The sequence below is a fragment of the Echeneis naucrates genome, chromosome 10 (genome assembly GCF_900963305.1).
Source record: "Echeneis naucrates chromosome 10, fEcheNa1.1, whole genome shotgun sequence".
Taxonomy (NCBI): Eukaryota; Metazoa; Chordata; class Actinopteri; order Carangiformes; family Echeneidae; genus Echeneis; species Echeneis naucrates.
In genome coordinates, this window is record NC_042520.1 from 8,154,643 (window position 1) to 8,179,308 (window position 24,666).

The 24,666-nt window shown below is 39.5% G+C and overlaps 1 protein-coding gene across 1 annotated transcript in view; it reads left to right on the plus strand.

Moving 5' to 3' along the window:
* The window catches only part of glra4a (glycine receptor, alpha 4a), an 88,959-nt gene that overhangs the window by 55,199 nt on the left and 9,094 nt on the right, over nt 1-24,666 (plus strand). Inside the window, exons 2-5 of the mRNA XM_029513250.1 lie at nt 18,084-18,214; nt 20,601-20,668; nt 21,903-22,126; nt 22,974-23,056. Coding sequence (XP_029369110.1) covers nt 18,084-18,214; nt 20,601-20,668; nt 21,903-22,126; nt 22,974-23,056 — 506 coding nt within the window. The remainder of the gene's footprint in view (nt 1-18,083; nt 18,215-20,600; nt 20,669-21,902; nt 22,127-22,973; nt 23,057-24,666) is intronic.

Consider the following 24,666-nt stretch of genomic DNA (forward strand, 5'->3'; position numbering starts at 1 on the left):
TGAATGCCAAGTCAGGACACCTTGAATCTGTCTGGCATGTGTCCTTTCATGGAAAAAATACAACACAGAACAACTTCAGTCATTCGATGGAAAAGTTGTCAATTTCCATTGAACTGGCGCTGATGTCTAAAGTGTACACAGTTTTGATGATCTTAACGGGTTGAAAAAGTCCTTTTTGCACACTTTTCATTGGATTCCTCTTTTCTCCATTGATCAGGCTTGATTTTTGTGTTAAAAAATTATAAAATAAAATAAATGACGACACCATTGCAGTGCGGGAACTACCACGGTCAGCAGGGGTGGGGAAACTGAAGCGCAGTGACCATGACCATACATAGTCATACATAGGGGTTAACCCTAACCCCCTAACCCGAACCCATTTAGGGGGTGCTTACTGTCACCGTCTGGGTTTGAGCCTCCTGTGTAGGGAGTTTGCATGTTACCTCCCACAGTCCAAAGACAAGTGCAGTGGGTTAACTGGTGAGCATAAAAGGTCGTTTGTCTGTATGCATCAGGGCGTCCCCTAACCTCACCCAACGTCAGCTGGGTTTAGTATGGATAGCGTTTTTGCAGCATGGTCTTAATGATTTTATTGTGAGAACACAAGACAAAAAAAGGAAACATTTGCTCAAATTAATAAAAAGAGAGACCAGATTATTAGCTTTCATGTCTGACAATGTGTAGATACAACATTTTATGTGCATCAAGAATCTACTGAGGTGTGAGGCCACCTGTTGGAGACTGGAGAGCCACATATTGTTTCTCCATCTGACATGGAGCTTAAATTGTGCTGCTAACCTTTCCTCTCAACAGCAGTTTCTATTTGAGCTACTTCAATTTCTGGTAATGTTATTCTGAGAACATTATGCCTTAAAGCAAAACTAAAAATGTAGAGCAGCTTCTTGTAAAACATCATACAATGCTCCAAAAGAGGTTGTATGATGTTAATATAATATAAACCGAAAAACGTAATGCATTCTGATTACACCAGCAGTGGACACTAAAATACAGAAAATGTCAATTTTCCTTTTTTGTCTGTCCGTTGCCAAATTGAGAGCGAAATGCAGTGAATTGCATTGAAGTGAAGGGCAAAGAAAGCCACCAAGGAGCCCTTCTGTCCTTGCTTCCAGTCTGTGAGAGATCATGAGTCAGAGTTGGAAAGTCTTATCTTCCAGTGAAGCTGGGTCCTCACACGTCTGATTACTGGGTGTCTGCTTGATGTGTGTGTGTGTGCGTGTGTGTGTGCGCGTGCATTTTTGTGCATGTGTGAAAGATGTGGATTTGCTGGAGACTTTCCCTCCCAGTTGTAATGAATTATTTCAAGTAGATAATGACTATATTTGATGAGAAACCTAAACACATCAACATCTTCAGAAAGTGGGTCAGCAGCAGAATTATTGAAAAACAAATTGTAAGTGACATCTTCAGAAAACCTTGTCAAAAATCGTTCTAACTCAGAAGGACATAAGAAGGAAAGATTATTCATTGTACTGAGAGTCCTCACTGCATTGCTCTGTTTCTTCTCTTTGGTTTTATTTAAAACCACGAACTGTTTGAATGTACTGTCACTGGCTACAGAATAAAAATGCACCTAATGATCTCTAACATGGCAAAAAACTGAGATGAGTATTTTTGGGCCTATTTTGTTTGCGGGAAAGTCTCTTGTATCTGCATGGATAACTGACCCAATTAAAATGATGTGTGTGCCACTGATACTTTCTAGTGTGACAGTAATTTTGTTTAATTACATATAACCATTCAAACTTCACTCATCAAATTTCTCTCACGACTGCAGTTTGCCCCAGTGCACAAATATCTGTGCTCAAACCTCAGTAAGTATTTTTTTTCAATAGAAAACCAAACAACTTGCTGTTCCACTTGCTGTGGGAGAGCTGCACTGTCATTTGCAGCATGTCTTCTACCCCTCCTTCCCACATTTCCTATCACTTTTCAAGCTGCCCTGTCCAATAAAGTGGGAAAGCTTTCTCCTCAGTGACATGTACAAGTTTTTATTTTATAGGCCAAGTCAAAACACAATAAATCATGCGAGGATCTCACAGTTTTAGCATAATCTGGCCAGTCTCCTCTAAAGTTAACAAGCCAAATATATTTTGGCATCAACTCGCAACGAATGCTGGCAATACGATCAGCCCCAAACCACCTCCAGAGAAGCCCACGAAGAAATGTAGTGCCCCTGAGAAAAATCAGTCTTCTGGCAGAATTCACCAAAGCTGAAGCCGCAAAGACGCGGTGGCAGAACCGATCACTTCAGTAATGGATGGCGCTCCCACGAAACCCACTTATCTAAAGTCAAAGGCTTCCAAGCACAACATCAGCTGTATAAGGTTCAGGAGCTTAGCATTGTACTCATGACTGTGTTGATACCGAGATAAATTAATCAGATTTCACCCACAGGCATTATATCTTTAGTGATAGGCCATCATTAGATTGTAAATGGCTACATGTACTCTCCCACCATTGTCCATTTCATTGTGTAGATAATTTTATTAGCTATTGATTGCACTCATTGATAAATTCCATTTTTTGTCTGATTGTCAGAGTACATTTACCCTGTAGTTATTATACCTAATAGATTTTATTTAAAGTCTTTGTCCTGTCCTGACACAGCCAATTCAATTGAATCAAGAAGTCATGGCTTCTGCTATTAAGCTGATTGTAGTACTTATGAATGATATGAGGTTTGTGTCGCCCTTCTCACTATGAATCAAAGATATGGCATTACAAACTTAAATCTAAAAGTTACGGCAAATACGGCTTTCCTGCAGGGAAACATTAAAAGACACCAAATTATAACTCATATGACTCAAAATGTTTAATTAAACTGACTCGCATCAAGAAACACCCGTTAAAAAGCAGATGCAAAAACGCATCCCCTGCAGGAAACATGATGGAAAGAAGTCCATGCAATTTAGTGAATACAAAACTTCAAAAGCTTGTGCAAGGACAAAATCTTTCTGTGATAGCCTTTTAATTAAATTCTGATGGTTGTCCCAGCTGGTATAAAAGAATCTACAGCACCAAATTTATACCTGGAGGCTAGTAAACAAGTAGTGCAAAGACCTGAGAAAATGTGCCATGTGATTTGAGCTCACATGCGTGATTTTTGTGTGTTAATCTTTCAATGAAGAAGAGCAGTAATTTCACCTTGAGTTAAAGTATCACAGACACTCCTGGGTCTCTGTTATCCTTCCTGAAAACACAGGAAAACACTACGCACTTGGCCAACACGCAAAATAGAGCGGAGAGGAGTGCTGACAAAAATGGAGCATGAAAGGAGGACAGATGGGATGTTTACGTGAGTTAATGACTTAAAAATAAGCAAAGCTGGAGACAGGAGTCGAACAGACGGTTTCCTCTCTGCAGCCAGACCCACCACGGACAGTAGTGGAGTACTTATCAATGAAATATGAAGACTAAGGATACAAAGAAAATACATCAAAAGATAAAATAAAGTCGATGCATTTGCCCTGGCGAGCTTGAAATTCTATCAAGGATATGTTGATTAGTTAATCGTGACTTGTTAAATAAAACTTCAAAACAAATAACTGTTTATTTTTCACCTTCTCAGAAGAAGCCCTTTGGAGACTGGAATAGTTCCCACCCCCGACTAGTTTTAAATAGCAATTGTCTTAGCAGCCAGATCGAGTCACTTCAAGCCTCTTACTTTCTGCCAAAATAAGGAGCCTTCTCTTGTTTTTGATGTGATTGGACAGACTTTTAATATAAAATGGGAGTTGGTGAGAAAACACACTTAGCAAATCTAAAATCCACACCAAAGAAGCAATGTCTGAGACAGACCCCCCTATTGCTTCCATGGGCATTAAATTTGTGTTTGGATATATGGTGAAGCTGACAGCTTCCTGATGGTCTCCAGCGGTCATGCAGCACCATCAATGTTGGGCTGACACCCCGAGCTAAGATATATGACTGATGGTTTTCTGCCTATTTCAATCAAACCACATATGACCTTTCCCTTTTTTCAGTTATATAAAACGTGCATTACAATCCCCTTCGCCACATCCGAAGGAATGGTAATTTTCACTGAGATCCTGATGCCTGAGGATAAAGATAGTGGTTTATCATCAGGGAGGATATCTCCTGAAATACACCAATTATCTTCACGATCTTTTCTCTTATTAAGGATCTCGCCATGAATCTAAATGCTATAATCAGTGACATCTTACAATAACTTTCCATCCTGGATGAGGAATGGGTCTCTCTCCCTGCCCTTTCCTTCCCTTACACTAAACTCTGTGTCTGTGGGGCTTCTGTTGCCAGCTGAAATTAAAACCCTGAGCTGCTGAATAATAAACACATCATGAATTGTAATTGGTGCATATGAGCTGAGGATAGACATTTAATCTCTGCTCACATGTACCCTGTTAATGCTAAACCAGAATCACTTTCTTCACACATACGTATATGGATGAAAGGTCATGTCAGTACTGAAAGAAAGCTTTGTTGTGGCAATGTAGTGGCACATTTAATTCAAACAGTAAAACAATGAAAGGAGAATTGAGGCTAATATGAAACAAAGTAAGCGTGACGTAGGTCAGGTGCCCTCGACTCCATGGAACAGGATCACTGAATTCAGCAGAAGATGCAGACAACGGCAAACAAATAAAATGTACAAACTGTAAACCACTTCCCACATGGCTATGAAGCTCGAAAATGGAGGACAGAGAGGGGGAGTAGGGAGCATTTAGCAGCTTCAAAGTCAGGGATGCTTATCCTGAGGTGGTGGAGACCAAAACAGAGCTGAATGAGATGAATGGCAGTGATGTTCAAATTCTAACAAGGCGTTAATATAATTCCAGTTCTGGACCTCCATCCATTATTTAACTATTAATCCAAATGAAATGTTCATCACATAGCTTTGGTAAATAATCAAGCATATGGAGCAGTTTCATGCGTTTTGATGATTACAAACTATCAAATTAATGACATGGATAGTTATCTATGCTTGAGGAAAGTTCTATTACAGTCTTGCTTTGACGACCAGCTGAACTCGTACCTTTCAACAGCCACATCGAAACTGTCACCGGGACAGCTTTTTAACCTCAGAAACATCAACAGAACTAAAAGTTTTGTCACCCTTGAAGACCAGGAGAAGCTCATCTACAGTAGACTAGTTAGTGATTCCCCAAAAGGAGCATGAAACAGCTGCAGCTCATCCAGAACACTGCTGATAGAGTTTTAACCAGAACAAAGAGATCAGAGCAGTTTAGAACAGTTTTAAAATCTTCACACCGGCTCCCAGTCAGTCACAGAGGAGATTTTAAAACCCTGCTGCTTGCCAAATACATCTTAGATACATTTAGAGAATATAAACCTAGTAGGACTCTTAGATCCATGGACTCAGGTCAGCTAGTCTAGACCACAGTCCAAATTAAACTTGGAAAAGCAGCATTTAGCTTTTATGCCGCAAAAAAGTGGGACAAACTACCAGTGGAGGTTAAATCAGCACCAAATGTCCATACTTTTAAATCCAGGTTAAAAACATTTCTCATGCGCTTATGCATGAAACATGCACTGTACTTCCCTGAACTTGTCCATACAGCTGGATATTCTATCAATCATTTTAATCTAAACATTTTATGATTTTATGACTGACTTTATACATGTTACTTTTCTCTGTATGTAAAGAACATTGAATTGACTGTGTATGAAATGTGCTTTAAAAATAAACTTGCTTTGCCTTGCCTTATCCATACCATGGCCAAACTTTACAGTAAGATTGCCAGATTGCCAGAAATTAAAATTTCAACATTTGCTAGAATCACAGATTTAGTCAAAAATGTTAATTGCAGTGGCTTCAAAAGGAGGACCAGACAGATGGCCGAGGTAGGGGCACTGTGGATGTACGGCGTTCGCACGGCTTCAGTGTTTATCTGAAGTTTCTCTCTGTGCACAAACCAAACACAACAGATCAGAAGAGTTGTGTCAGCTTCTAGGTAACAAAGCTTCCAACCCAGTGAAAGCGTAATGCAATTAAGTGGACCTCTCCACTCTTCTTCTCTGGCCTTGGTAGATTAAAATGGCCAATCACTGACTAGACCAGCACTTTGGCTTTGAGGTTTACTACTGCAGCTCATCATGTTCTGTGCAATTAGGGACATGAAGTGGGGACCATTATAAAACCCTCCATCACGTCATTATGTCTGACCATATAGTGAACACTGATTAAACTTTACTTTCATGGTCAAGAGACAGTGAGGGCCACAAAACACCAGATCTCATAAGAAATGGTTGGACGAAGGGAAACTGGGGGTAGTGGAGTCACACTGAAGATCTGGAATTGAATTAAATTCTCATTAACCAAAGCATTTAGGAAGACCATGGAGCAATCAATCAGTAATTAGGTAGGCCTGTAATTTATCAGCCAAATACTGCAGGCAACCGCGCGCACACACACACACACACACACACGTCACTAATTCCAAGGAAAATTTACACCTCAGTCTGATCCATTAGGTTTAATTACTGTCATTTTGGCGGCTCCACTTGAATGCTACAGTTCAGTATGTGACACAATTTTGACCCAAATTTAACTAAAACCAAATGATCATTTGTTTGAAAAACGGCTTTACCAATAACCCCATTTTGGGATCTGCTTTCATCAAAATTAACATATTTTACCTTTACATGAAATTTGGACATTGATTTTCAAAGAATATTTCATCTTTGGTTTGCTTTGAAAGCAAAAGTAGACTTGAGAGATTGAGAGTTGACTTGAGAGACAGATTTACACATCTGTGAATTGTACCTGCATTATAAAAATGGCCACAATCACCTCACAGACAAGAGCATAGTCTTGTTCTTTGGTTGTCTCATAGCGGTTTGCTCTCCATATTACAGCCTGACTTAAAAAAAACTTCTCTGTTGAGGCAGCCTCTTTGGTTCTCATTCTGATGGTAGATACTAACACCCAGTGTTTCTCCCACCGTCCGAAGACAAGCATGTTTGGGTAAATCTAAATTGTCCGTAGGTGTGAGTGTGAGTGGTTGTTGGTCTCTGCCTGTCTCTGTGTGTTGGTGCTGTGATGGACTGGCGATCTGTCCAGAGTGTACCCTGCCCTCCCCCTGTGTGAGCTGGGATTGGCCCCAGCACCCCGCGACCTGGAAACAGATAAACAGTTGAAGATGAATGAATGAAAAAAAAAAGATCATACTCCTCTTGCTCCATTTTATTCCAGCTCAGGTTACAGATGACCAGTGAAGCAGAGTTTGTTGGGCACTGTAGGGGGAGCAGGGTGTCATTGAGGAGGATTACAGCTGTGTTGGTCAGATAACACAATGGCAGGAAGAAGGTCTCTCCTCTCCAGCAGCATGAAATGAGAGACATCCATGTTGGGATACAAAGCGAGAGTCTGTGTAATTCCCTTACGCATTGAATGAATTAATGCCTGATGTTTGGCCTCGCACTGGCCTGGAGGTGACTGTCTTTTCCTCACAGTGCAAAGATGCTTCGAGGGTAGAGCGCTACAGAGTTCACGTACATCCACAAATCCTTTGTGTTGCGACCTCTGGATCGCTGACAGACTTTTTCATACCACATTAGTGAGATGACTACTTGTCCTTGACAGGTGAATTGCAGTATTAAACTGTAATGATATCAAAGTGTGCTCTTCAATAATAAGTAGTGTTGCTGAGCCAACTTATTTTGTATTGGTACACAACTTCCCAGGACTGGTGGCTTTGAAAGGATGAAATCTTGACTAAGTTCATACCACATATGTTTTTGTAAATATTTCATTTCTGCAGTTTCCAACTTGGAATACTGCAGTTAAGTAAGAATTATTTAATGTCAGAGTTTCACCATTTTGGCTTCCCTGTCTTATTTCATTATCTGTCATTGAGGCAGAACTAAATCCTTGCGTCATGGATTCTGGGAAAAGTACCAGGAAAAGATAAGTACGCCTCATTTTGGACAAAACCATTTAAATGGATATCATTAAATAAAGTACTGTTAAACCAAATTAGTAAACCAATGTGGTTATTCATTTACAGAGCACATACTGCTGAAAGGAATTTGTGGGTTATTTGAGAATGGCAAGATAATGGTTGCAAAAAAAAAAACAAAAAAGAGAAGAAAACACTGCTGCTGGATTTTTAAATTAACTTTACAATCTCATGCATGAAATGTATTTATCATCACAAGTCATGGAAGGGTTAACACATGCTCAAGATATGTGGTTTAAAGCATTACCAGAATCACTCTATTCTTGGCCTTATTCATCACCCAGTGTAAGAGTGTATGAGATTCAATATATATATAAAAAAAAAAGGTTTTTTATATACATTTCTACTTTCTAAACAGCAGAAATTGTCATTTCAAGATAGGTCTGCTCATATTTACTTGTTCTGGTCTTAATGATAACTAATTTTGAAGAGAAATTTTTTGACTAGTGAATACATAAGAAATTATTTAATTGCAACTTCATTTTTGGTGACACACACTTTTAGTTATGTGTGGCCATGCTGTGTTCATGGTTATCTCAGCCCACACACTCAGACCAGAGCTCCCGAACCATCCGTAACAGGACTGGAGACGTGTCTTTATCGTGTTGAGCAGGCACAATGCAAGTCTGAAAATGTATTCACCTTGGTGCCTGACCACTGAGACTCCTGCCATTTGTCTGCATGTTCCCACAGGACGCCCACTTTGTTTCCTGAAATAGTGTGTCAAATCCTGTGGCTCTCCTCTTTGAATGAGAAATGTCGGCTTTTCAATAAATGGGTGGTTCGCCAGATAAACGAGTCATAGGCCCTGCTGATGGTTTTGATTTATACCGTTCTGTAGTCGAGCAGAAAATACAGAGAAACTCAAGAAACTTTACATTTTTACATTTATTACATGTCTGCAATGTTATTACACCAATACAAAACGATTTCAACAATGGACTAATTAAATCCACCTGATAGCAAAGACATGGAGCAGGACTAACAGTGCGTGGCCAACAGGATTAGTTTGTAGTCTGTCTGAACTTGTTTTCCCCTAACAGGCTAAAGGATTACCATAGCAGTATGCCTTTGTTCGTTAGAAAAACTGCAAGACATGCAATGTGTGTCCAGCTCTTGTGAACAAGACATCACCCTGGAAAAAGTGCACAAAGCCAACGGATCAATGCCCAAGTTGGTTCCTGGACATGAGCCTCTGAGGAAATCTCACTGAGCAGGTGTCTTTCTTGCCTCTGGGTTTTTCAAAACATAAAAACAGCTTGTTCTAATCATCAACTTTGTTACATCAGAGACTTGCCTACCAAAATGTAACATGGAGTGCCTTTATCCAGACTGTTGGTGTCTGTTGTTTAAGCCTTTCAAATATCCCAACCTGTTAATATCACAGGGAACGTGTTAACTAGTTAGAAAAATGTGCATACATATGTGAGTTAAATATTTTCTAATGGCCAAAGGTTCTTGTTTTCTCTGATGATTTTTCCCTACTGTGAAAATTCTCTTGTTGAGCTATAAATAGGTCTAAGAAAAGATACTCCTTGTTCATTTTCATTCATACAGATTCTTTCCATCATATGTCTGACATTGAGCAAACATATACCAAAAATAAAACACAAAGTGACCCCACAGTGCAGTCAAAGTTCTCTTCAAAAGGTAAAACCCAACTCCTAGTTTTGTAAAATTCCACCTAAGTGGCATAAATGAAATGAAACTGACATTTCACAAAGCCCCATTCAGCTGCCCTCTTTATGGGCATGATTCAGAAAATCCCGAGTAGACAGATGTCCATGGTGGATTTGTCATGATGCAGTTGGTTCCAGCCAACAGTTTGATCAAGCAAAACAGGCCGCAAGCTATGCCTACAACTTCCTTTCTCCTCACTGTCATGTCCAAAATATGGGTCACACAGAGTGCAGTGACCGTTTTTGTATACATCTCGATGTATTGTTTTTCCTGGAAGCATTTTTTTTCCATGACAATCTGCTTTACGATGTCCTCCTGGGCTGAAGCCTCACTTCTCTACACAGATTGACAGCAAAGCCCCAGTAGCTTAAATTCTTTGGTTGAAGGCGCAGGTGAACCATAACTAGGACCAAGCACATAGTGACTCAACCTCCAGCCCTTGGCTTTTTCATGTCTCGCACAATATGGTCTTATGACTTTGGTGCAATGGTCCTCAGGGCAAAGAAAAAGACCTTTTTACTTCCTCAGTAAAACAGGTAAAAGGATTCTAACACCACAGCAGCAAAAACACAGTCAGAAATGCAGCTTAAAGCAATTAGTAAACATCCCAGAGAGAAGTAAAAATTTATGATAGCTGGAAATGAGCTAGTTTGGATGGCAAAACAAGCATATTCTATCAGAATGTGATTTATATGGAGACAGATGTGAGCTGACACCTTTATCCATATTCATATAGGTGCACGGACACAAACATCAATCACAGCCAAACAGTCTTCAGCTTCTAATTACATGTTAGACTGTAGTCAACTGTACGAATCCCGCTGTGGAGGTTTCCCAATGGCCTTCGCTGCAGAAGGATGGGAGGGGCGTGCAGATTGCAACATGGAGGCTCACATGTTAAAACACACTCCATACCGCTTCATTACACCATCCTATACTGACTGCAGCAAAAAATCCAATCTTTCTGGGAATCCTTTTACTTCTTTTCATGCCGTTTCGTTACCATCGCTACAGCATGGAGAATATGCGATGGATACTCTGCTTTCATCATAATGTTTATATCCTCCTGCATCTGAGCACAGCCATTTAGCTTAAATTGAGGCTCATAACCACATAAGACTAAATTCACATTGAGGCATACACAAGCTCATATGCTATATACAGGATTTGATGGATGAATACACAGACACTTTCATATTTTCACATACATATAGGCTGGATTCTATATGCATTCATTTAGATATGCAGTATTAGTGTTTCTTCCAAGAGAACAAAATGGACAATTACTGTTTTACTGTGCGTGGAAACCCGACAGTACAACCCTAAAGCTTATGTGGGGAGCAGCTGTCAACTGTATTAGGATAAAGGCCCAGTTCACCTCAAACCCTGAAGCAATCTTCTGCAGTCAGAAGAGTCCCTTCTGTCTATCAGAAATCCTGCTAACTCTGTTTCTCCCAGACTGACAGAAGGCAATCTGTGCTGATATCAAATCTTAGATGTGGAAAAGTTGGCCTGAACAAAGAGAGACTTGGAGAGATGACCGGAAAATGGGGGGGGTCTGACAACACCCTAGATTCATCTGCCTTTGGAGGGAGGTGGCGACTTTCCTCAAGTTCACTGTAGAAACGGCCATTTAAATTTTAAAGCGGGATGTTGACTAAATTACCTTGATTGCATCGTGATGCAAATGTCACTGATGACCAGAGGTTTCAGTTCAGAATATACATTTGATAGAGTGCATGAATTAACACGTTAAAGGTCCAAAAGTCTTTAAAACCATCGTGAAGTTAGCTATTAAGTATCCAACCAACTACAAACTTCAATAACTCCTCCTTCCTCCTGAGTATTTCAGGTGGCAATTATGGTCTCTTATTAACACTATATTTTGACGTGCAATTACCAAGATCACAGCAGTGTCACCCAGAAATTACCATACAGTTTAATCACAGCACACTCATCTTGAATATGTTTAACATTTCTGCATGTTGAAATTCAGTTTCTTATTTTCCCAAGTTTAATTGTGTGACTATTTTCGGGGATTAGCCTAAAAAAAGGATACTTTCTTCACATGTGTGGGCTGAACTATTCATCCTGTCATAATTTTTTGACAGCAGATGTAGACATTATGAGTAGGAGAAAGTGCAGGACAGTTTAGTTCTGCTTTTCTGGCACACTGTACAGAAACCTAATAGACTAAAAGAAAGAAATCACAAAGAGGGGGATATTTCAAATAAATGTTCGTTTTAAGTCACTAGCCCAGAACAGAGTGCTGCAAATTACTTAAGGCTGCATCATGGGGAAAAGGTTGGGGTGGCAGTTAAAGTGCAGTGTGTGTGTGTGTGAGAACAAAAAACAAAAACGGGCCATCATGAACAAATCTTTCATCAAATTGCAGCTCATTGTATCCCTGTCATTACTCTGCTGGGTATTCCAGAGATGTCACAATCTCACAAGATTAAAGAAATTAATACGCATGAGCGATGGCACCGAGTTGGGTTAATCTAAATCATTAAGTTCAGGCTTGGCATCAAGACAGCTATATCAGCTATAGGCAGTACTTTTACAAGACATATATAGCATATATAGCTATTAGCATTTACTCATGGATGACCTAATTACACTTCACCAAAAAAAGTGAAAGATCAAAGTTAACAGTGGAGAATAGAAATGGTTCAAATCGGTACAAAAACTGCTATTTATATATATATGAAATTCCTCTGCATCTGTTTAAAGAACACTAAACAAATCTAATATTTTACATATCCCTCTGAACAAATGAAAAGATCAAACTGACAAAATCATTGTATGAATTCCAAGATATCATGTAACCAAAACTAGATGTAAAATTTATACATCTATAAATATATAAAACTATATATTGTTCTCCAAAAATGATTAAAACACATAAATGATCCAAACTATTACACCGCCATGTTATGTAAATATGGGCACTGTAACCCATATGTAAACAATGCACAGATGGATAATCCCCAAACACACTGTTGCCATAAATTACAGTACATATAGTTAAACTATATATGTGTAGGACACTATTTTAATGCTTTACGTACTGAAAGCCAAATTACAAACCCATTGTTGTTTTTGGTGTTTTCATGGAATTCATAGACAAAGGCTTAACTTTGTTCAATATGTTGTAAACGGCAAGGCTGTACTACATGTACATACTATTCAGAACCACAGTTACTAGATACTGGTGGCTATTCAGTGAATTAATGTAAGTGTTGGCTCAAGTGATGCAAGTAAAAATCACTCCACAGGCAAAAGTCAGATGTCTCATTTGTAAGTTGTGTTGCAACCTTCACATTTCCGTCAAACTGCATCACATTCTTGCATAAAGTACCTTTAACAAAGGCAGTGAAACTTCTTTAACTTCAGATAACACAAAGGCAGGTAATGATGTCGGGAAGTGGAGTCTTTAGCTCTTCAATCTTTTGCAGTAGAATGACAGATATCGCTCTACAGATAGAGGTCATAAGAGAAAATGACCGCAAAAGTCAAAAGTAATTTCAAATCCATCCATCTTCAATTTTTATCAACATAGAATATGCATGCATGCCCTGTAGGTTTCTCCTATGATATCAACCCAGTGGAATGGTTTCTTGTAATCTGCCTAGCAAATGGGAACTCTACATTGAAAGCTTAATGAGCACAATTTTATTTCACCTCAGCCTTCCGAAACACTAATTTATTGGTGACATACTGTACAGAGAGTTTTGTGTCAGTGTGCACATTGTTGCCAAGTTATGCATTCTCACTGCTCTTGTTTGATCTCCATTTGTCTTTCATGTTTTTCAACCTTTCCAAGTCTCAAATTGTGATCAATGTCTCCACTTCTCTTTGGAGGCTGAAGAGCAGTTCACCATCTAGTTTTAGCCAGTGTCAGTCAGAAGCTTTTAGCTGTAGGAAGCTCGCTCTATATCTGTGTTTCCATGCCTTGAAGTCACTAAGCTGGAGTGGCAGTGGTCATGTCATTGAAGATGAACGTTAAAGGGTAAATTGCAGCGTGCTCCAAATACCATTCCCCATTGAGCCTTTTGATCATAAGGGGGCAGCAGCAGCTTTACACCACCACATACTCTAGTAACATAATAGCAACACAGGCCATTAAAGACAAAAAAATGAGGTGTCATGGTATTAGCATAAAGTCGACTGTCTTTGGATATATGATATACTGTTAGGTGCCAGTTCATATGGTTGGATTGAAAGTTGTCTTGGGTCCAAAAGTCCTCCATTATTCTCCACTCTGAGATCCTTGAAATGAGAGCAATGCCCAAGACTCAAGTAGATGTCAAGGTCAATTTGACAAGCAGAAAATTAGAGCAATGTGTTTCAACAGGCAGGGAAAGCAATTTTGTTCTCCTTCCCATTATGCTAATGGCAGTAAAAAGTTGGTATGTTCATGCATGGCTGTCTAATGGGCCCGATATCCCCCAGCGCTTCCTTGTAGGAAACCAGGAACAGACATACTGCAAAATGATGTGCTTTTCTGATCACCAGCTTTCGAATGAAAAAGCAATTAACAGAATATGTTTGCACTCCATGGGTAGAATCCCTCCCCATCTAGTTAGAAGTGATTTTGGACAGTTGCTTCCAAATCTGAGGCTCAACAGTTATTGCTACACAGAATAAGTTAAAACCAATCGACTGGTTTTGAGTTTATCAGTAAATGCCACATTTAACATTCATACGTGTCCACATTTGTCATATATACTTGAACTTTGTCTTATAATGCAATAAGATGAAGAATTGAATTTGGAAATGTCAGTTTCTTTCTGACCTTGCTGTCCCTGGTCCATTTATGTCCTTGCACATTTAAGTTTAATGTACATTACATGCAGTGGCAGCTGCAGAAGAGCATTCTGCTCAAAGTGAGGACCATTTCTTCAGTCCTGCCGTCCCTGATCATTGTAGACATTAAATAGCAGAGTAGCCTGTAAATGGGAGCTATTGAAACAACATGTCCTATTTTGCAAGTGGAAATCAAAATTAATCATGACCCTACCTTTAACACTCACAGTAGTGCAAATATCCAAATCTTAAATTTAAACCAAAGGCAACATTCAGTGTCAGTAAAGAAAGCAATGTTCTTTATTTTTCAAAGCAGAAAGTGAGGGTGTGTCGGTCGACCTTCACGCAGCAGACAAGTTTCAATTCTGCACCTAATTTTGTATTTTATTTATTTATTTTTAGAACTGTAACCTTACCCTTAGCCAAGAAGCTTTTTAGGCTTATGATGCCAGAAGAGATCTGCCAAAATATTTCAGGGTTTGTTTATTACTCGTTTACACATTCGCCACACCGTTGCCCTGTGTAGATCATATAAACAGTGAAACAGTAGGATGTTGCTGAATGCATAATGTGTATATCTGTAGACTCAATCTGGTTGGCACATAAATACATTTTACAAGCAAATATTGGCCACTGCGATTCCCGCTTGCTATTGAAGGAGCTTTGTCCTGTTTGGGAAAATTGGAAGATGAAGCATCCATGTTTGCAGAAAATGACCACATCCCATGTTATTGAAGCCAACATTGAGCCCATGGTCAAGTGTAAACATTTTGATTAGAATGAACAGCTGACTGAAATTTCTGTTTTCAAACTTCTGATTATTTGCACACAGTTGTTTCCCATGGTTGAACTGCTGACAGGTTTGTCATAACTGGGTTTCTCCTCTCATGCCTGCAGTTCACACTTCCTCAGGTTTAACTGAGCACAAGATGGTCATTCATTCATTCATTTCAACCGCTTCATCCATTTCCGGGTCGCGGGGCTGCTGGAGCCAATTCCAGCTCACATTGGGCGAGGGGCGGGGTACACCCCGGACAGGTCACCAGCCCATCACAGGGCCAACACACAGAGACAAACAGAGACCAACAACCACCGTGCTCGAATTCACACCAGATGAATAACAAATTTCAATCAGATCAAAAGTACTAAAACTTAAAACCAGCAGTTACTGTACAGGTACAGTATATATCCAGGCAGAGCTCTGAGATTAAAGCTGCGCCCATTTGGTCTTCTTAGAACACTAGTAAGACACAGTAAGATTTAAAATAGAAATAAAATGTAGTAAAAATGTTAACACTGGATGATACGAAAATCATTCCTGAGCTGCTGGGAAGGTGGAATATTTTTACAGCCATTTCTTTCTGAAACTTCAAAGTGTGTGTGCACACAATTGTATTTCAGCTTTGGGTCAGCTTGACTTTGAAAAGCCAAATAAAATCCCTTGTTAACAGCCAGAGTGACAGCCAAAGCTCTATAATGGAGGGGAAGAAAGTTGTTGCATATTCTTGACAACAGTCTGGCATGGATGCTCAAATGAAAGGGATGTAGAAGGAAGTAAAAGGTCAGCCTCGATAAATGTCAGCAAAGAGCATCTTCATAATTGAATCATTCAGACAAAGAAACATGATTTAGTTTTGAAGGACTCTGTGAAGACACTTGCTATTACACTTGTAGTTTAATAGTCAATACAAACTAGATCCCATTTTAATCGACTGTTGTACAGTACATTAAACTCAGGTGTATTAATACCCGAAAGCATTTGCTTAAAACACAAAGACTATTTTTTGCCGGTAAAGATATTTACTTTGGAAATAGTCCCGCTTTCTTTCTTCATTGTATCCAAAACCTACAGTAAGAAACATCACTGCAAGATAATCACTAGCTTTTTCACCCACTGTTTGATAAAAGATAGCCAGAATTCAACCACCGATGGCAAATCACAACAGGAAAATGCCCAATTGGAAACGCACAAAGGCTGATGAAGATGTTCTGGAGATCCTAAGGGACACAGAGCAGAAACCCACAGCTACCGACACAGCTGATCTGAGAAGTTAAACCGTGAGATACATCACAAAGAGTTTACTACCTTTCCTGAAATTGTCAATTGTCATTCAAATTGTCATTCCCAAGAACCCACGGCAAATATGAGTGCTCACAAATAAAGAAATTACAGAAAGAAACTTTTTACAATGAAAGTGCTGTTGATAGAGATGAATCAAAATTTAAGATTCATTAGTCAAACACGAAGCACAAAAAGGAAAATCAATATCAGACACCGAACTGCATTCTCAAATCTGTGCTAGCACATGGTCATCTTCCAATATTTCTTGTAGACTTAAGTGTTTACACTACAGTTTTTTGTGTCTGAGTGTTTGTGATCTCCTGTCAGAGAAAATCCCACTTGAGACTTTAAGGATATTTATTTTTACCACTGGTTCACAAAACAGGTCGAACCCGAGGCCATCGTTTTATAAATAGCTCATTGTAGGAATAAGAGTTCAACCATCAATTTCTACTTGTGTGTGTGCATCTGTCTGTCTCTGTGTGCGTCTGTGTGTTTGGGGAACGACGGTGCTAGAAGAACTCGTTCTGCTTAACTTTTTTTTTTTTTTTTAAGCAGTATTTGTTGTATTGAATACCATTAAAGTTTCAATAAGATTTTTAATATTTTTTTTTCCCACTAAGATGTCTTTGGATTCAGCTCAGCTTTACCCCTGAAATCCTGAAAATACCTTCCAGAAATTCTTCAAATCCTGTAGCCCCTGACAATGCAGTTTGTGTGACTCGAAATACAGTCAAGGGGCCGTAAGATGTGTGAATCAGTAACTGGCTCTCCGCTCTCATGAGAACACAGGACATCAGCAAAGCTGTGCCTCGCAGGGGATTGAACCTGCCATACGTCTCCCAGAGTTTCAGATCATGACAAACCATGAACTGTTAACTGTTTCAAAGCTTGTGGTGCAATCAGCTGTGCTACAGCAGGAATTCATACGGTAAGAAATCCAACCCCCCCCCCCAAAAAAAAAACAGGGTTTCCTGTCTGTAGCAACATTTCCTCACATTCCTGTTTTCTTCTTTATGATTTTTTTTAAGTCTCCCTTTCCCTCTTTACTTTCTCCGTGGTCTGTTGGTTATTCCTGTCAGTGGCTGCCTGAGCCTCACCGGAGCTTGTATCAACTTCTTCCTATCCCCAGTGTGACTTACATAGCATTACAATTGAGCCATCAATTTGTCAAGTCTTACCCCTGCTAAGCTACAAGCAGCAGGGAGCACAGAAGAGGGAGGCTACCTCTGTTTCTGTCTTGCTTCTCTCTTGCCGGGGCCTAACAACAGTGATAAGTCTGACATGATGTGAAACTGATAATCTTTTACTCGCCAGCTCAGGCCAGCGGTTCGGTAGGCATTTTTCACCATCATTTCACTCCCACCGCTGGCTATTTTTTGCTGATGACTGACTTGCTGATAGCTATTGGCTTCTCTTTCTGTTGGTTTCTCATTGTTTCACCACCCTCACTGCTACTTCTCATACATAGTCCCGTTTTGCTATTACTCAAATCCCCTCTCTGTACTTTCTGCTTATGTTTGTTCCCCACCATCACTGGGTAATGTCAGACTGAGTTCCTGTAAGGAGGAGATAAAGCCCCCCAGCAGGGCAGGACCACAGCTGTCGCCTTCTGACTTCCTAGACAAGCTCATGGGGAGAACATCAGGCTATGATGCTCGCATCAGACCCAACTTCAAAGGTACTGTACAACTCAAGGCTGACCATCTCCGCAGCCCTTGAGAAAATTCAGTGGGAAGCACAAGCACAACAAACAAAACAAAAAAACTGATGGGTTTGTGCCAACCAGTCACGTGTACATGCTGAATGCTGCTCTGTCAGAAAGCATAGTTTGATCCTGAGGTTTCCAGCCCTCCAGTGAACACACTGCATCGGCTTGTCCTCATTTTCACCCCGTTTGGTTTCAAATAGGAAAGTTAGTTCAGCATTTAATTAAGCCTTGAAGGTGACAGCCATTTTGTTGTTTTGCCATTGACTTCATTTGCAGATAGAATATTTTACCATGCAGGAGAACACCGTCTCCTAGAAGTTACATTGATATGCTGTTAAATTGTTTTGACACTTGTGTTTTGATGGGAAAATAATTGCTGCCAGGTTTATTTTCACCGCAAAGTAATTTTAACAGTACAGGAATTGCCACATTTTTATGTGTGTAATTAATAGGCAGGGGTAGACAGTAAGGAAGTACATTTACTTAGGTATTATTTTTGGGGGATACTTTTACTTTCACTTCACTACATTTGAAGGAGAAATATTGTACTTTTTACTCCACTACATTACTTCTCTACTTTTGCGCTTACATCAGCTGATGATTTTTCTTCCACTAAATTCTGAGAAAATAAACTGTTGATTTGCATTTGGTTTGTCTCAACCATGATGCCATACCTGTACTACATCAAGCCATACGTCATGTTCACGATGAAACATAACTTTGGCGATCTGGCTGAGATGGAAAATGGAAGAAACAATTATCTCAAGCCCACGTTTGACGTTTTTTACACCAAAATGGATCTGGTTCAGTCAAAAATGTTTGTTGTGCTTACTGCGAACAAGTTGTATCACTGTCTACAAAAGCATGTCTTCCAACCTGAAAAACCAGACTAGACCAGATCAGACCAGAACCCTTCAGAGTCCGGACCCCCGCAGAGACCAGACCAGACCCAGAGGTGGACTTGATGTGTCCGGTCTGACACAGTAGTGAACCAAGTCAGTCACCCCCCCCCCCCCCCCAATCACTCACTATTTGATGAGTCACCCATTAACCAACCGGCTGCCGGGAACTGGTCACCCAAAAAGAAGGTCGCGGGTGTTACGGTTTCGTCAAGGCAGGCCAGGATCCAAATGGAGAGACGTTTAAGGAAGGATTTAACAATGTAGAAAACAAAAAAAAAGCCACAATAGCGAAAGTAAAAGAACAAACAGAAAATCACCAGAAGGGAAAACTAGACTTACTAAACAGCTAGAACTCAAAGTTCCCAGGACTCAAAAACTCACTGAAGGAATTACTAGAAAAACGCGGATATAATTATTTAAGAATCACAAGAGAGTGGATCTCAGAGACTGGAGGTATGGGCATCAATCGTCTGGCACAGGAGTCAGAGTGCGAGTGGTTTATAAAGGTTGCTTGATGGCCAATGAGAGGCAGGTGTGGCTCGTGAGCCTCACTCCCGAGCTGACCAGCCCCGCTGAGTGAGAGGGATTCTGGAAACCCCTCCAGAGACCGGACCGGATCTCTCCACAGACCGGTTCTTGTAGGGCCTCTTTAACAGAAGGTATTTTTGAGCTATAAACACGTCTGTAGCAGAATCACATCAGTGTATTGTATGATGAAAATAAAGCTACGTTCCTTTTGTGTATTTCCTGCGGTATTTTTTATATACTTAAGTAATTTTTTAAGCAAATACTTTTGTACTTTTACTTAGGTCATATTTTGGCTAAGCTACTTTTACTTGTATTGAGTAATATTTGATTACAGGAGTATCTGTACTTTTACTGAAGTAGGGAAGTTGTGTACTCTGTCCACCTCTGGTAATAGGCAAGTGGTGCTGCCTGATTGTGGGCACATAACGGACAGGACATCGAGGCAAATCTATATGTATTTGCTCATCACTGTGCTGAATTCAGTATTATTCACTGTACTTGTGAATACAAAAAAAAAACAAAAACAATATATAAAATATATAGCTTTAACATTTAGGGGTGTGAGTTTGCAAAAAACTTTCCTCAACTCATTGTTAATCAGTCAGGTGATATTTGTATTTGAAAGTAATAAGACTAAATCTGAGACCATTCTTGACCTTTTTTAAGTTTGGGTTCAGTATTATATATTTTTTAAACTTGGAATTACAGTTTAAACGACAGAGTTAAAATGTTACGGTATTAGTATTATAACTAAAAACAGAGCTGATATGACTATTACAGTCACAACATCTTGAAAAGAAAATAAATGTAGAAAACGCTGTAAATTTTAGGAGGCACATTAGGAGGTACATTATAATTGGCATTTTTTATGTGACTCACACAACCCTGTCTGAACTGAGGGATGTGAAACTCTCCTCTTCCCACAGGTCCGCCTGTGAATGTCACCTGTAATATTTTCATCAACAGCTTTGGGTCCATCACAGAAACTACAATGGTAAGAACATCATGCTGGAACTGCAGAAATGTTAAAAACTGGTATTATAATTAGTTTGTGTCTCAATATAATTGTGGATATTGTGTGGTGCTCTTGCGTTTCTCCCATTCCTCAGAAATATCTGGTAGCCCAACACCTTTTCTTTTCTACAAACTTTGCTAATCCGCTCATTGCTAAAGCCATTCCCTCATTTCTGTGTTTCCTGGAGCATAACAGTGCAACCTTCAGAGACCACTGGGTCACCGTCACACCGATAATGAACTGTCCACTCTGCAATTAAAATGAAAAGGAAAAAATGAATGAAAAGAGGGCAGTTAGCGAGGACAAGGGTTTGAGAGAAAAGGGAGCTGCTCTCAAGTCCGTACTTGCAGTGTTTGAACTGCTAGGTCAGCATAATTCAGCAGTGAACTGTTTAAAAGGTGCTCAAAGAGGGCCCAGAAGAACAGACCACTGATGGCTTGGTTAGCACTAATGATGTCATTGTTGTCACTGGTGAAGCATGCCTTTTATTCTGATAAATGAAGTGAACAAGAAAAGAAAATCTACACAGCCCAAAGATGAACTCTGAATTAATTGCAGGGGGTTAAGTTCTAATTTAATTACTCATGCATGCCGGCCGCAGGCAGGAGTGATTGTGTTCAGCATTTGTCCTTGGCCTGACAACCCTTTGTTCATCAGCAATGGTTGAAAAGCAGCGCACCATCTTATTCAGTAAAGTCAGCTGAATATGAAACAGGGGCATCTCAGCAAGAAGTTTGTTACCTGGTATCATTACAATATATGTTCATGACAGTGGCCATTTATTCAAGTCATTCAACCTTTCCTTAATTTACAGAAACCACATTTTCTTCTTTTAATGAACCATTTGCTTGTTTCAAATCTTTTAAGAGTAAGACTACACCGAATAACGTGATGTTGCTCAACTGTACAGGGAACAGAAGGCCATAAGCATTTCATGCTATCAGTACTATAGCTGGACACAGAAGATAGATGTGCATTATAGCCATTTTAAAATGTCATTTGCTATTCCTAAATAATAGATCACAGTTCAATCTTGCATTGAGTACTATGAATTGTTCTGTTCATTTAGAACAGACTATAATCCTGATCGGTACCAGTCCATTCCCAGATGCGCCTCAAATTGCCACAGCTGAATGAACCCCTTCAAGTTCTCATTTATTGTAAGCTGCAGTGATCATATATTTTCCAATAACTACCCTGAATTTTTCCACAGGACTACAGGCTCAACGTATTTTTACGGCAAAAGTGGAATGACCCTCGTCTGGCATACAGCGAATACCCAGACGATTCACTTGATCTGGATCCATCCATGTTGGACTCCATCTGGAAACCTGATTTATTCTTTGCAAACGAAAAAGGAGCCAATTTCCATGAGGTCACTACAGATAACAAGCTGCTAAGGATTTTCCAAGATGGCAGCGTTTTGTATAGCATTAGGTAAAAGATTGAATCCATCAAGTTCTAGTTTGGCATGTCAGGGAATGACATCAGGGATTTAATCAAGGATTAGTTATGGTGGGATGTCAATAAATACCCACAAATGTAAAAAAAAAAAAAAAAAAAAAAAAAAAAAAAAGTTGGATATTTATGTTTTAATATCAAGAGTTATTCAAATACAAACAATCACCAACTGACTTCAGTGCATCCTCTAGACTTGTTTCTGGCCTACAGTCTGTAATTACGGATCAAACTCTAAATACACGCTACAATTTAGGTAATGATAAGAGAGTCACTCACGAGGGTGCTTATAGTTTGTTCCTCATGTGGTGAAAAAGACATTGTGTCAACATAGCACAGTAGCAAATGGGTGCCTGTGTGTATGCTGCTCTCTCGCCTCTGGGCGATGCATTACAGCAGGTAATTATACAGCTTTCTTCCACACAGTCACAAAGCGCTCGCTCTTCATCTCCCTCCCTCCATTTATCCCCTCTGAGGATTCATGAAGGCTTAATGCGTCCACAACACAACAAATAAGCAAAAGGATGTTTACTCCGATTACTTTGCCATTAATGTGCTGCAATGGATAATCTAATGACAGTAACTCTATATCTCAAATCTATTGCTTTAAAGAAAAAAAAAATCCCCTACTTGGTCAATTATATTGAACTGAACACCATTAAACAGACTCATTCATGATTTGAAAAGGAAAGCAGCTTACTACTATTTATTTGGCTGGTAATCCGGCTTTTTTTTTTTTTTTTTTTAATTGTTGAGTGCCTTTTCCTTTTGTGCCTTTTGACATTCCTTATGGCTCCTTTTCTCTCTTCAAATCTGTCTGTCTCAGGCTGACTCTTACTCTATCCTGCCCTATGGACTTGAAGAATTTCCCAATGGACATTCAGACCTGTACCATGCAGCTAGAAAGCTGTGAGTCTTTTCTTCTGCTTTCTTTTTTCCTGCTTTTATCTCTTCTCCTTTCTCCCCACTCCTCTTACTTTTGCCAACTGCTCCTTCTGCTTACTTCTGCTAACTGATCCAACTTTTTTCTCTCACTGTCAGGGTTATACTCACAAAACCCATACGGAAAATAGTGTTCGCTCATTCCATCACATTTTGTGGTTATGTATCAAAGATTTGTGAATGTGACTGCCAAGCTGGTAGGTCATAAATTTTTCTGTGGTGCTAACGTTCTGCTCAGTTTGATATTTGTGTGGTTTCCAATGCCAAGAGCATGTCGTGAATGATTATTTCATGTATAGTTACAATCTATCTTAAGAAAAAATTAATTAGATTCATAACATGCACACTCACTGTATTGTGAACAATCTTAGATTGTACACTGCAGTATAACTCAGAACCCCACAGTAGAAATTAACAATGTTTGTGTTTAAAAAAATAGTCTAAGTCCTCATTGTTCACTAGTATACCACAACAACACAAAACAATAACACAAGGTCAATGTTTCTCTATTTAGCCTACATTTCTTCTACATGGATTATCAGCTTTTTGCCTGGGACTGAAAGCCTAAAAGCACAGCTCATGTATCAAGTACATTTCACCCCCTTACAGCGTTTGTGTTTTAAAACAATTCAGCTATAATTGTTGAGTCATCCAGAGACAATCTCTTACCCATCGAGTTAATGTCACCTTTATTAGCCGGCTATTCAGAGCTGATCTACTGTACATGTATGAAAGAGCATTTAAAGCTTGGTCAGTAAACTGCAGTGGTTTAGCAAATGGGCCATTGTTTGCCCTTTTCTTTTTTTCCCCCCTTTAAAAACTTTCCATTTTCTGAACATTTACAAAAAGAAGCATTCAAAAAATGTACAGAATTAATTCTAAACCTTTTAAAATGCTATCGCTGATAGAACGTATGGTAGCGATATTCTCCCCTTCCATTCCTCCTTTGCCTTTAGCAGAGATACTATCTGCCCTCTTGAAACCAATTTCCTGGATATAAATAATGAAACTTTAATTTTGTGTCCCTTTTATTATCAGTGACCCACCCCCTGTGCCTACAGATGACCTAATTTCCCCTCATCAGGACAAAAGATTGAGCCAAGAAAAAAGCAGGAAACAGAACATTTACACAATGAAGTCACCGTCCCTTTTCTGAAGCATTGCTCAAAAAGAAATAAGTCAGGTTGAATGGTTGCATCTCTACCTGCACCCTTATCTGATTCAATAAGAGCACGAGGAATTGCTTTGTAGAGAACCACAACTCCCTCTCTGTATTGGAGACAGCATGATTTATTTCTGTAAATTAACACAGGGTCAACCAATAAAAAGAAGCGATGAGTTAAGATATACACCAGCCAACATAAAAACAAAAACAAAGATATTTTTCCTTTGGCAGCATGAGAAGGGAACAGATGTGTACTTAAGGCAGCACTGTGTCTACATAAGTCTGCGTTGGCGTAAGTGTGTCATATCACACTGCCATTTGAGGAGATGTAAAAATTTCTGATTAAAGGCCTGTTGGGTAAGGAAACTTGGCCTTGTGTTGACAAGTGTTGGTACACCACCCAAGGGTGTGA